This window comes from Athene noctua, chromosome 3, assembly GCF_965140245.1.
Source record: "Athene noctua chromosome 3, bAthNoc1.hap1.1, whole genome shotgun sequence".
Classification (NCBI taxonomy): domain Eukaryota; kingdom Metazoa; phylum Chordata; class Aves; order Strigiformes; family Strigidae; genus Athene; species Athene noctua.
Window position 1 is genome coordinate 77,956,201 of NC_134039.1, and position 12,621 is coordinate 77,968,821.

Below are 12,621 nucleotides of genomic sequence, written 5' to 3' on the forward strand. Positions count from 1 at the left end.
TAAGACATATCCTGTGACAACGTATCAGACTTAACACTGTATTTTGGAGTTTCCAAGTGGCCGATTTAGGCATCACAGCACTGAGCAAACTGGCTACTGTTAACTTCTGTCTCATATCTTCTTTCTAAATGCAGAGACCGTAAGAATTTATCATACTGTTACTTGTTAAAGATTCCATTCCCTAACCTGGACACTGCAGTAGGTAAATCACTTTTTTGAGTTTCTGAAAAAGTTTACCAGTGTCCAACTCTCCAGGCCAGATTTGAGAACTGTTGACAGGATAGCTTCTAAAAGTCTGAATTGGTGTTAACAAAGACAACCTTGTTCTGTAAGTAAGAGTTTTGTCTGCACTATGATGCCCATCGTCAGCAGCCATTCACCTTAAAAGCATGCTCAGAGAAACTGGAAACTATTAGAAAACGATTTTTTTAAATGACATTTCAACGAATTAAATGAACATTCCTTTATTTTTTTTTTATTTATTTTTTTTTTTAATTGAGCTTTGGCACCTAGAAAACAATTTATAATATGTATAATCCTAACTTTGATTGAATCATAATTCTTGCTGTGCAGAACTGATAAAAGGAAAGTAGTACATGAACAAATAATCCACTGGTTTTAATCACAGAAAAAGCAGGAAGTAAAACCACAGAAGACTCCAAAGACAGGCTTCTCAAGAGACCATGGTATTCACCTGACCAAAAAGCAGTCTGTCATCTAGAATGTCATTGTAGTCAATGGATAAACGGGTGGGTTTGATCATATTATAAAGTACAAATATAAAGTAAGTACAGGAACTGTTGCTCCCTTGGAATACTTCTGTCTGCAGACTGTTACAGGAATCTACAGTGACCAGGTCAGGTGTGATTTCACACCACCAATATCTAACATTAAATATGATCTTTCCAAACCTTCATATCCTAACTAGGTGGCCTTCCGTCAGTCAAGGAAGATGCTAGACCTCTCTAGGTGTCAGAAGACAAATGTAAAGAGAGGAAAGTAAAATGGCAAATAAATGCCACTTCAGCTAAGGGACAGAAGGAACAAAGACAGGTGGTATTTAGGCTATTTGATTATGTACTTTATGGAGTATTTTATTTGTCCCCGCTTCCTATCTTTTAAATGAAGAGTGTATCACTGAGGTCATTCAGATTATAGAAAGAGCCCTATATAGTCTCAGTGGTTAGTTTACTCGAGTAGTCTGCAACAAATGCTGTATCAATACCAACTAAGAGCAATGATGTGGATGATAATGTGTAAGAAGAGCCATGAATACTAAAGAAAGTTGTATTTAATTTTGGAATTCAACTTTTAAAGATAATGCTATTATTTATACTGCTCAAGATATTCTTGGCTTGGAAGGGAAATCACTTATGTAGGCTATCTATCCCTTTACGTTATTCCAAATATTCAGACATAACACAGGTTCACTCAAATATACTGATTCTAAGGCTTTTGTGCTATTGCAGTTATAAAGTTTGTGTTTATATCTACAGCATATCCCAGACCACAAATTGAGATAATCCATTCCCTGCCTCTACTGGACATGAAGAATGGTTAGCAGCTGTCCTATTTACAGTGATGTTTAACACAGTGAAAGACTGCTACTTTGTCCAACTTTGGTCTTCTTTCTAATACTACATAGCCAGATTCTTCAGCCTTTCAACCTATGTCTTGTTGTCTAAATCTTCTATGATTTCTCTTTTGATCAACTTTGAATTTTTTTTGTTTCACTAACTCTTAAGTGGTGCTGACCTAAACTGCATGTAGTATTATTATAGCTGAAGTCTCACCAACCACCGAGCAGAAAAATTTCAACACATATCTTACACATGCACAAGTTGTCAGCATTTCCCAGGAACACTGTTACCTTTTTTGCAAGCACTTCATATATTTAAGTCATATTAAGTCTAAACTTCTGCTACAACACCAGAAAATTTTCGGTACTGATATCACCTAAACAGCTGTATTTCTGAATATGTATTTTTCATTTGTACCTGTAGTTTCTTTATCATTACTGAATTTGAGTTTGGGACACTGCCCTGAATTACAGTTCTGCTTTCCAAAGTAACTGTGTTTCCTATATTGATTTAAATATGAGTGCTTTCTCCATACTCTAAATTACAACTGAATTATTAAAGAGTTAAGCCTATGACAAACTCTTCTTTGGCCCACTTAAAACTGTCTTCCAGTTTGACAGTGATCAACTTGACCTAAGATATCTACTTCCAGGTGGCAGATGGAAAATAAACTTCAGTTAGAAAATAGTAATTGCAAAACCTTTAGTTTATCAATAAATAATATTGTGCTGGAGTAAGAAAGTAAAGTAGAAGGGACTATTTTTCTCAATATTTCATACTACTTTGATTTTGCAGCATCAATATGTAAACCCATACGCCTACACCTAGTTCATAACTGTAAATACAGTTATTTATCTCAACAAATTATTTTTAATATGAAATCACTGACTCAGAAAACCAGTGCATGGATAAAGGGTTTTGAGGATCAAAACCAAGGTAAAGTTAGTTCTAAAGTAGGCATGCTTTATTAATTTAAAAACCAAAATACCTGCTAGGTGTTATTAGCGCACATTTCAATTTGAAACACTGATAGCACAAGAGAATCTGGCCTAGCCTGTATTTTTAGAGATGAGAAGTAAAACTTCAGAGCTCTGGTAGATGATTTATGAAGTTAATAATGAAATGATGAATAATAACAACACACATCTAGCCCAAAAATTAGTGGCTACCTTAATTTAATCCTTTTTTAATTCTTATTTTTTGGGGTGATCATATGGGGTGTATCTAGCCCTGCAGATATTTTTCATATTTTTCTTTAAGGAAAAATGTAGAGTTTTGAACTTTTTAATAGCTCATATGCTAAAAATAAATTAAACTCCAGGGATAAGTATGTCCCTGGAGAAAGTATGCGCAGGTATCAGAATTTAATGGAGATGCACTCCATTCTAAGGAATTGATTGCACAGAATAATTATCTCAATACTGGCATACCCAGAATGGCTTCTAAAAAAAACCAAACACAAACCCCCCCCAAAACAGGTAGAATTTTAAATGCACTGATTTCTGTTAAAGAAGCATCCTAGAGGCCTCATATGCAGAGGAAAGGTCACCATTCACATAGTGGAGAATGAAGACACATATAGAACATTTTTTTACTGTTCTGAACATTTTGTTGTATTTAATTATATCTGATCATAAGGCTTGGCTGTACTGTGCTTCTGGGTTTCTTTTTAGTAATCTTCATATAGGACCTATCATAGACTTTTGCCAGTATTGGATCACTTCCAAGCAACAATTAATCACATTTGGTTGATCGAGACAATATTTTACAAACTTAAAAACATTTTAAGGAAATTATGGGGAAAAGTGTTGGAATTAAAGCTTGCATTTTGTTATGAGATTAAGTTTTGACTACTTTGACAAGAGCAAATTGGTTTTCTCTAGCTAGTACACATTGTTACAGCTTGCAGGGAGGTTTTCATGCATGCAATCTAGATTCCTTCTAGAGAAAACTAAATAGGAAGCTCTGTCCTAAATCTATCTCAAATGTGCTCAAATTCTATCAGGTAAAACCCGTCCAAATCAATGACTGACAACAACACAGTATATGTGCAATTACTCCAGCATCAGCTACTTTGATCTACTTCTGCTTCTATTGTACCAAACAACTTGCTAACATAGCACAGTCAGTGTTCCTTTCTAGGGAAGATTTTATAGACATTGATCCTTTTGGAGAATGTATGCTCATTTGCTCAGTAGAATATGATTTTCCTGTGCCTTAGTCATAGCTGCTCATAAAAAAGTGGACAGAATAAAATGCAGTAAGACAAACTTATCAGCAGAACATGTGAAAGAAACTTGCTTTTGAGTTTAGTCAGGCAATTACACTAGTAGAAATTTTACCCTCCTACTACTTATTCAAACTACAGTAATCCATGGCTTGACAAGAGATGAAAGCCTGAGGCAAACCAGAGCTGAAGTAGGCTAAAACTTACTAGTTGGTATGTGCCCCTGTCATTCTGTGCCTGCTTGGTTCTGCTGTGTACATTCATAGGCTGTACTTATTACTTTAAAGCAGGGAACATGATAATGGCCTCTCTCCACACCCAAACCTTGAAGTATTCCTAAAATGGATAACAAAAACCCCCAAGTAATCTGGAAATAAGTGGAAAGATATTATTGTACCTTCATTCTTTGTGTTTTATGGAAGATAAAAGAGTGAGGGATGGGATTTGTGGCCAGGGGCATTTTTTTCATGTTTATATGAGAGCTGGCTTAAGAGGAAGATGGATAAGCCAACAGAAGGTGAGAAAAGGCCCAAGTGACAGAATACCTGGCTTTTTGTCAACTCTGCAATAAGCCTCATGCTTTATAAAAGATTGTTAAGGGTTCCCTTTGAAAAGCAAAAGAGTGAATACCGTAATAATTTTCTATTATGCATCAATGCCCCTTGGTTGAAAAGAGAAGGTGTGAAATCAACTGATTTAAAAGTATCGGGCAAGACAGGCTGACCTACTTAAATGTGCTTTAGAAAATAATGTTTATATGATATGTTGACCAAATGTGGGGTAGTCTTTCTGTTTTGAAGATCTGACAGATGGAAAAAAGATGCCTCATTTGAGTCTCATAAATGTTATTTCGAAGGATTTCAAATACAGCACAGGAAGCAGTAGCTTGAAATGTTAACAGAACTCTAAATTGTAAATAAATCAGACCACTAGTGGAAAAAGTAATCTTAAATCTAGCTAAACCCACATAGTTAAAGGAGACAACAGGCAAATCTTTTTTACTATTTACAGAGGGATAAGATTTTCTAGAAATATTTCTAGAGATGAGTGAGATCCTCTTTTCAACCCTGTTCCCAGTGAACTTGTTTGACACACACAGAAAAGTGTGTGACGATATTCAAGCACAAAAGGAACTCAGTAGGTACATGTACACCTCCCCTGGATTGCTGGCTTGAATTCAGTCTCAAAACAAGATCTCCTGTCCATAAGCAATGAACCAGCCCCATATGAAGCTGCAGGGGACTCTTCAGGGATGCAGGAACCTGTGTGCCTAATCAGACCTGGACACAGCCTATTGCTAAGTGTGGTAACACACCATCAGGCAGACCCAGGTATGCAGTTCACAAACTGCACGCAAACCATATGAACCATGCAAACCAGGCTGCTCCCAGACTGTTCTTTAAGACTAGCTATGCATGGCCAAAATGAAGGACCAGTTGTCACCAGTGCCTCAAGAAGTGTTTCATTAAAGCACAGCCCACAGGCATCACTTAGAAGCAAAGGAAAAAATACCTCGCACTTTCAATCTAGGTTACTCTAACATCATACTACTAAAGATGGTTCCTCGCTCAACATCTGTTTGTACTTAAATGCAAATAACACCTGTTTCTGCAAGAGGTAATGGCTCCTTTATATTGAAATATAAGTTTTACAGAAAACAAAATGTTCTTCTTTTTTTTTTTTTTTTTTTTCCCTGACCAGTTCACAGGACTGAAATGGAAATTTAAAGAATTTAAAGTCACTGAATTAAGCCTTTCACAACTACAAACATGTGACCACTTTTTTCTCAGACCACAAAACACTTTTGAAAATTTTACAATAACTATAAAAGCTATAATGAAGTACCAACCCCTTTCAGCTGGAATTAGGCCCATATAACAAGAAACCAAGGGAAACCCCAATGTCCTGTGCTCCATCAATAGCAGAAAACTGTTACCCAAAATTCTGGCATGACACTAAGAAAGAATCTACTCCCTGCTTCTGAGGAAGGTAAACAAACAGAAATCCCCAACCCCAAAACAGGTACTTATCCCTACTCTTTACGCAAGAAGAACATTCCTCACTGTCACACAACTCTGGTGATTACCATAGTCCTGAATAAACAAGTAAAACATCATGGATATAATATATGGAAGGTTTTAATTTTACTGTGAGCAACTACCCTGTTTCCGCCCTTCAGTGCTCAGATATACAGCACGTCTGACACAGCAAAGGGCAGCCCAAATCATTGAAGTCCTAATCTTCAGTTTTAAACTTGAAAACTTTAGAATACCACGGAAGACAAAACACAGATTAATGTGCTTCATTTCATTAACTTTTAAATTTATGCCATTTAAGGAAATGTATATTTTAAAAATCACTTCCGCTCTTACTACAGCAACAGATGAAGTCCTGCAATTCTTGCCTAAATAAAGAAACAATCTTTTGGCATTTTGTTCGAAATCATTCTGGTTTTTACTATAGTATACAGATTTGAATTATATTTGCCTTACAATTGCAGCAGCTCACATCAGATGAAAAATTTGAGAAAGTCTGTTAACTCTCTTAATAAACAGATCGATATAATTTGTTCTAAGTGTTGAAGCTTACATGTACAGTTTCTACACTGAAGCTGACAGCCTGTTGACAGATGTGTCTTTGCATCGGTTTCACTAATACAAACACTTTTGCTGAGTCTTTATGCACTGCTAAGTTGTAGATGTTCCATGTGTGTGACAGTTCACGTGTGAGATCTTTTGCCATTTACTTCCATTTAGAGCAGCAGGCATCTTGCATCCAAAAGCAAAAGGAAGACAACTTCCACCTTTGATTACACATATGCAGTGTGTACAAGTGCCAAACTTCACTGTGACCGGCATGTGACTTGATTCTGTCATGCACTTGTATAAAACTATTTATTTATTAAACTATACACGTAGTCACCATTTTTTCTTGCTGCTGAATGGATGAATTTCAATCCTCACTCCACTAACACTTCTCGGTGTCCTGTGGCTTTCACTCTGTGGAATCATACAAAGCTGGACTGTGGGGCAATCTCAGTCAGTGTTTTGGGAGCTCATTGCCAAGTGGCACAAAGCTCCCAAAACAAGAAAATAAGGTATCTTTGTAAAGTATCAATTCCAGAGGGGTGGCTTCCACAACTTTTTTTTGGTGCTGACAACCTACAGCTCACAGTTTTTCCTTGACACAGTTACACTTGATTACTAATATATATATCACAGAAATGTACAGAACATAAAACTGCAAAATGGAACATAATGGAAAGCCATACTTTGGATTAATAGGAAGCCACCTTCATTCAAGTGTTCATATAGAGGCAATGACTACGATAGGCAGTAAATGAAAATGTAATGGAAACATATAACTTGTTATCCGAAAATTAAATGTGCCATCACTGAAAGCAATATTATCTGGATACTTATAATTATGTGATTAGCTGCCAAGTTATTTTTCAGCCTTTCACTTATACTAGATTAGATAAAACACTGTAATAACTTCCTATAAAAGGTGCATGAATGAATAAAATTACACTTAAAGCAGCAGTTCTAAAACATAAGAGACATAATTTAATCATTTCAGTCTCCATAATCCTTTTTCTTGAGATGTTGTAATAAATATATTTTTCAATAGAAGAAGTACATGAATGATGAAAGTGCATTGCCTGAAGGACAAGGTATCATTTCATTGGAATCCTTAGAAAGAGACCAATTTTATTCTTACCCTTTTAGTCCCACTGATTGCACAAGGATCAACTTTTTTGATGAACTGTCATAAAAAGAAGCCTGTGAAACATATACATGAACACATGAACACCCTTTTCACCTGAAATGTTATGAATGCAGACAAAGACTAACCCTGAAACAAGAACTATTAAAAAAATGATGGGATATTCATCCCTGCAAAAAATATTCATATGCACACCCCATTTCCCTAAGGTAATGAAAGATCAATCTTTCATTTCCATTTTATTCTTTTATGTTCAGCTCTAGTAAATTCTCTTTTCCAGAGTGAGCTGTTTCACAAGTTCTTCTGCACTGAACTTCATTGTTTTGAATGACATACCTGATCCCTCTGCCTTTCCCTTTTTATAATTAGGCAATTAGAAGCTCTCCAGTCAGGAAGCACAAAGGGGATACACAGAGAATTAATGGACAAGAACTTCAGCTGTTGTGGGTACTGTTCAAACAAAGAATAAAAACCAGTCCCAGTGCCAAAAATATTTTAATGTTGAGGCAACATCTGACTTTCTCACTTAGCAGGATAAACCAAAAGCAACCCAAAAATGTATTTAAACTCAAGTACAACAATGATATGTTGCTATAACAACACAGTTCTACAGTTGAAAAAACGTCAGCAAGGTTTACACTTAGTCAGCAGTGACACTGTGTGTATGTTATTTTTCAGGAAGAACTTTTGAGTCTGACACAAGGTACAAAAGAAAAATATCACTGTCCACTTTTTCCTGTGCTTCCAAGACGCTACAGTCCTAAAGCGAGGTTCTCAGGTGGTATAAACACACATAGATGTGCCAGAGAGAATACTGTAAGTCTTGTGGAAACTAGGAGAACACTTAGAACTTATAGTGCAGATCCCTCCTTCACAACATAACTGGAATGAGTTATTCAAAACTGAAACTGATATAGCAACTGCAAAAGAAATTTACACCCGTATTTCCAGATGCTGATGAGGTCACTAGATTACCTTCTGTAAATGTCACTCTAGATATTTTATTTTATTGTCATATATCTCTTTTCCTCCTTTAATCTTCATGTACCTGATCCCAGCCTAAGCTAAATGAACCTCAGATAATTAATTAACAAAACTCTATCAGAAAGAGAGGGTGTAATAGACTTAATAATTAACATAATATCAGAGCTGAAAGCAGCCATGGTGGTCTTGGGAGGATACAGAGCAGCTTCATCACCATAAGCCACATGACAGAGTGCAGCCCACTTGATATTCATGGAAACTTTTTACTTTCCTTGCACTTGTCTACTTTCACCCCACGTTCCATAAAAATGTCCACCTCACTTATCTAGACTGTAAGTATTTTGGGACATGGGCTAGCTGCTGCTTGATGGCTGCACCCTAATAAGAACAATATAGCTCATTACTGTTTGGGCTCAAGGGAAATCAGCAATAAACATACAGTTAAAAAATAAATAATTATGTACAAGCCCTTTGTTTTCGTGTGTCATTAATGGATACTGCATGTGTTCAAACTCTACTGTAAAGACTTTTAAACAATCAGCTATTTATAGAATTTATACTCCATCACACAAAGTATATAATTCGTATCGAATATACATGTATCTATGAACTGACTAAATAATTTGTCCTCAGTAATAGTTTCACTACACTGGCAGTTATTTTACTACACTGACAGTAATAGTATCACTACACTGACATTTATTTTACAACTCATGAGCACCATTCTTCAAGGTGCTGTTCCAAACCCCCCACATGAAACTTTACTGCTCATGCTAGTCTCCCCACTGTGCTAATCCTGCATTAGGGAATGACGTTGACATAGAGTGCCAATGCCATGACTACGGTTTTCCCTTCAAAGTTACAAGTACCATTTTCCAAGCAGTAACAGCAGAGGAAGCATTTAATATTCACACAAATACACAAAGCTGCAAAAACTGCTTACAGTGGGAGCCTTGGAGGGCATAACCAGATAATTCTGCACTTGAAAGCCACCACAAATTATCAAACATAGAGAACAAACTCCCTTTATTCCTTCTAGCCTGTACTAATCACTCATGTATTCACAGATAACTGAACATAAGAGATAAAAATTGCTGAAGAACTCAGACGGCAACTCTTCCACAGCTCTGCCAAATAAGATACTGACCCTGCAACTGACAGAAGATAATGGATTCGGACAAAAGGTCAGCCAAGATCATGTTAAGTTATAAAAGCATTTTTTTAGCCAAGACTTATTCCTCTTATTCATAAATAACTGATTCCCAAATCAGAAATCTTACTGCTCAAAGAAAAGGAATACTGCAGACATTAAAATTTTTAATCCTGATGATGTCAGCCTTATTCAAAATTGCCTCCTCTGACCCCATGAGACACAGCCCTCAATATATGCTTAACTTCCTGACAATCGTCCTTATCCAAAAAAAAAAAAAAAAAAATCAACCAGAAACTGGATTTGTGATATGAGTCCTTTTGGTCTGGGAGAGATAAAAGATGTACACATTGGGACACAAGATTACCCACAGAATCACAAATGGCCAAGAAACCTCATGGGCATCAAAAAGGACAGATAACTAAGCTGTTAGCTGCCTCTCAGAAGGCACATGCACTAATTTCAAGGTAAATGCACTACAGACTATGCCACAAGAGCTGGGTGTTTTATGATTGGAAAGAGAATGCTTTTAATTTTCTGAAGAATTCATAGTACCCACTATACTGGCAATTAATTGCCATGTAAGACATAAAGTGCCTTTGGAATTCTTAGTAATAATTTGTGTTTTTTTCTGAATCTTAGTAAGACTGTAATGTGGATTCTTCTATTTCCAGGCAAAGCAATGAAGCAAATAACCATTGCTTTAGACAGCAGACATTCCTTGGGACTTTTCTGCAAGGTGTGCAGAAAGACTACAGGTATTGTAAATGAGTGTGTCAGCCCTCATGCTGTACTGATAGCTGTAGAATTGCATATTAAAAAAAAAAAAAAAAAAAAAAAAAGCAAGCAAATACTTCTTACCATGAAACCCTCAGTGTACTGAAACTGAGCTCTGGAACTGTCTTCTGCTGTGGGACTCAGGGGCTTAGGATCAGACATAGAGCGTTGCATCATCTTTGCAGCCTTTGGGCTTGATGGAGGAACCTTGGCAATGTCAGCATGCAGCATCTTCTGAGGGCTGATGTCATCAGTGATGGGTTTTTCATAGGGTACAAATGCTGACTCTATAACTTTGCTTGGTGAAACAGGTGAAATGGGTGAATAGAGAACTTTGGGAGATTTGGGAGGGGAGGGGACTACCTGCAATGTGGAGTCTGGACGAAGGTGGGATGAGTATCCTATCTCTAACGGTGTTGGGCGTTTTTTATCTTTCTGAGGAGATGAAGCTGACAGATACTGGGGACTCTGAGTATCTGACTCTGTCTCTGTTTGACATCCCAAACTTTCTCCTTTATAAGTCTTCTCTGGAGCTGAAATGTGTTTTATAATTTCAACCTTAGCATCCAATCGGGCCCTGACTGAAGGTGTTCTTATGGTTCCTACAGGTTCTGTTTGGACTGATATCTCTGCCACTGTCTGAACTGCAATACTAGATACTTTGGAGAATTGTTTAGCTTTGTCTGCCTCAGTGGTACCCTCACTGTATTTCCCTACACGAGGCTTCCTTCTAGATCTGCTAGAAAGATCCCATTCATCTTGATCTTCATCATCTGTCTGAACACTTGTATCAACACTCTTCTTAGTTCTCCGCCTCCTGCTTGTGTAACCTCTGTCTGCTCCATCTTCATCATCAGTTTGCACTCCACTGTCCACTATCTTTTTGAAGCACCGGGGCTCTTCTTCCAGGGTCTCCTCAAGCTCCTCATAGGGACCACGTAATTTTGGCATAGAACTTCTCTTTTTCAATTGCTTCTCCTCTCTAACATCAATATCCTTAAGAGACATTTCTGAAACAGAGCTTAGAATACCAGACCTAGGTATGTATTGGGTAATGCCATCAGACTGAACTGTGTACCATGTTTGGCTTTGTGGAATTTCAATACCCAGCACTCCTGAAGCCGTAGTGGTTGCATCATCAGTAGGCCAAAACTGGCCATTTTCTGTGGTTGCATACTGGCCTTCCAAAAGTGTTTGATCTGTGGTAGTTTGTGGCGAGCCAGTTCCTGAAGGGTCATAACCATACTGATATATTTGACGAATTTTTTGCTCCTCTAACTGTTGGTGGAGCTGTTGTTGAAGTTGTTGGAATTGTTCAAGCTGCAACTGCTGTTGGACTAATGTCTCTTGCCTCATCATAAACTGAGCTTGTCGTTCCTCCTCTTGCTGAAATAAGAGATGATGCTTCATGGATTGCAACTCCTCAAGCTTTTTTTGCACCATGAATTTTTCTTGTTCCCTAAATCTTTGAATTTCCTGACGTTCCCATTCCAGCTCTTCTGCAAAGCGCTGCTGCTTAATTTTCTCAAGCTCAAGAAGTTCACGCTCCAAATCAAGCTGCTGCTGTTTGCCTTCTTCAGGGGCAATGAGAAGGGCAACCTCATCTTCGATTACATCAGTATAAACTTCAGATGCTGTAGTTAAAGCAGGCATCAAGTTGGTTGGCTCAGTGGTAATAGTTTCTATAGTAAGAGGTGGTAACCCTGTTTCCATATCAATGGCAGTAATTGCACTATCTTTTTCAGCTGCCACTGTTGTCAAGAAACTGTATGATCTTGGGAGCGGTTGATTCTGTTGCAAAGTTGATAAAGAGGGCACCGAGTCAATTGTTTGGAGAGTAGGCAAATCTCTGACAGTTGTACTGAAAATAGAACCAGGCTGTGTAGTGATGGCAAATGTGGATGGGATTGGAGTCGCTACTGAAGAATAAACAACACCATTGGATGATCTTAGAACACTTCCAACGCCAAACTGGGAACCCAGAGATGATACCATTCTTGCTTGGGAATACTGTGGTGTACTGAGCCCGATGCCAGAAATCACCTGTCGAGTCTCTGGATAAGGACCAGTAGTCTTGCTTGAGTAATCCATAACCTCACCTGAAATTACAGGGCAAAGTTACAGTCCAGTCCCACAAAAGAATGCTGCTTTGCGGATTCAGAAAGTCATCCCATCTT

The 12,621-nt window shown here is 37.5% G+C and overlaps 1 protein-coding gene across 11 annotated transcripts in view; it reads right to left on the minus strand.

Annotated features, from left to right (window-relative positions):
- PCLO (piccolo presynaptic cytomatrix protein) overlaps positions 1 to 12,621 on the minus strand; it is a 393,494-nt gene that overhangs the window by 181,451 nt on the left and 199,422 nt on the right. For all 11 annotated transcript variants that reach the window (XM_074903436.1, XM_074903431.1, XM_074903430.1 and 8 more), the window contains one exon: positions 10,529 to 12,543. In XM_074903436.1, the coding sequence (XP_074759537.1) occupies positions 10,529 to 12,543 (2,015 nt within the window). The remainder of the gene's footprint in view (positions 1 to 10,528; positions 12,544 to 12,621) is intronic.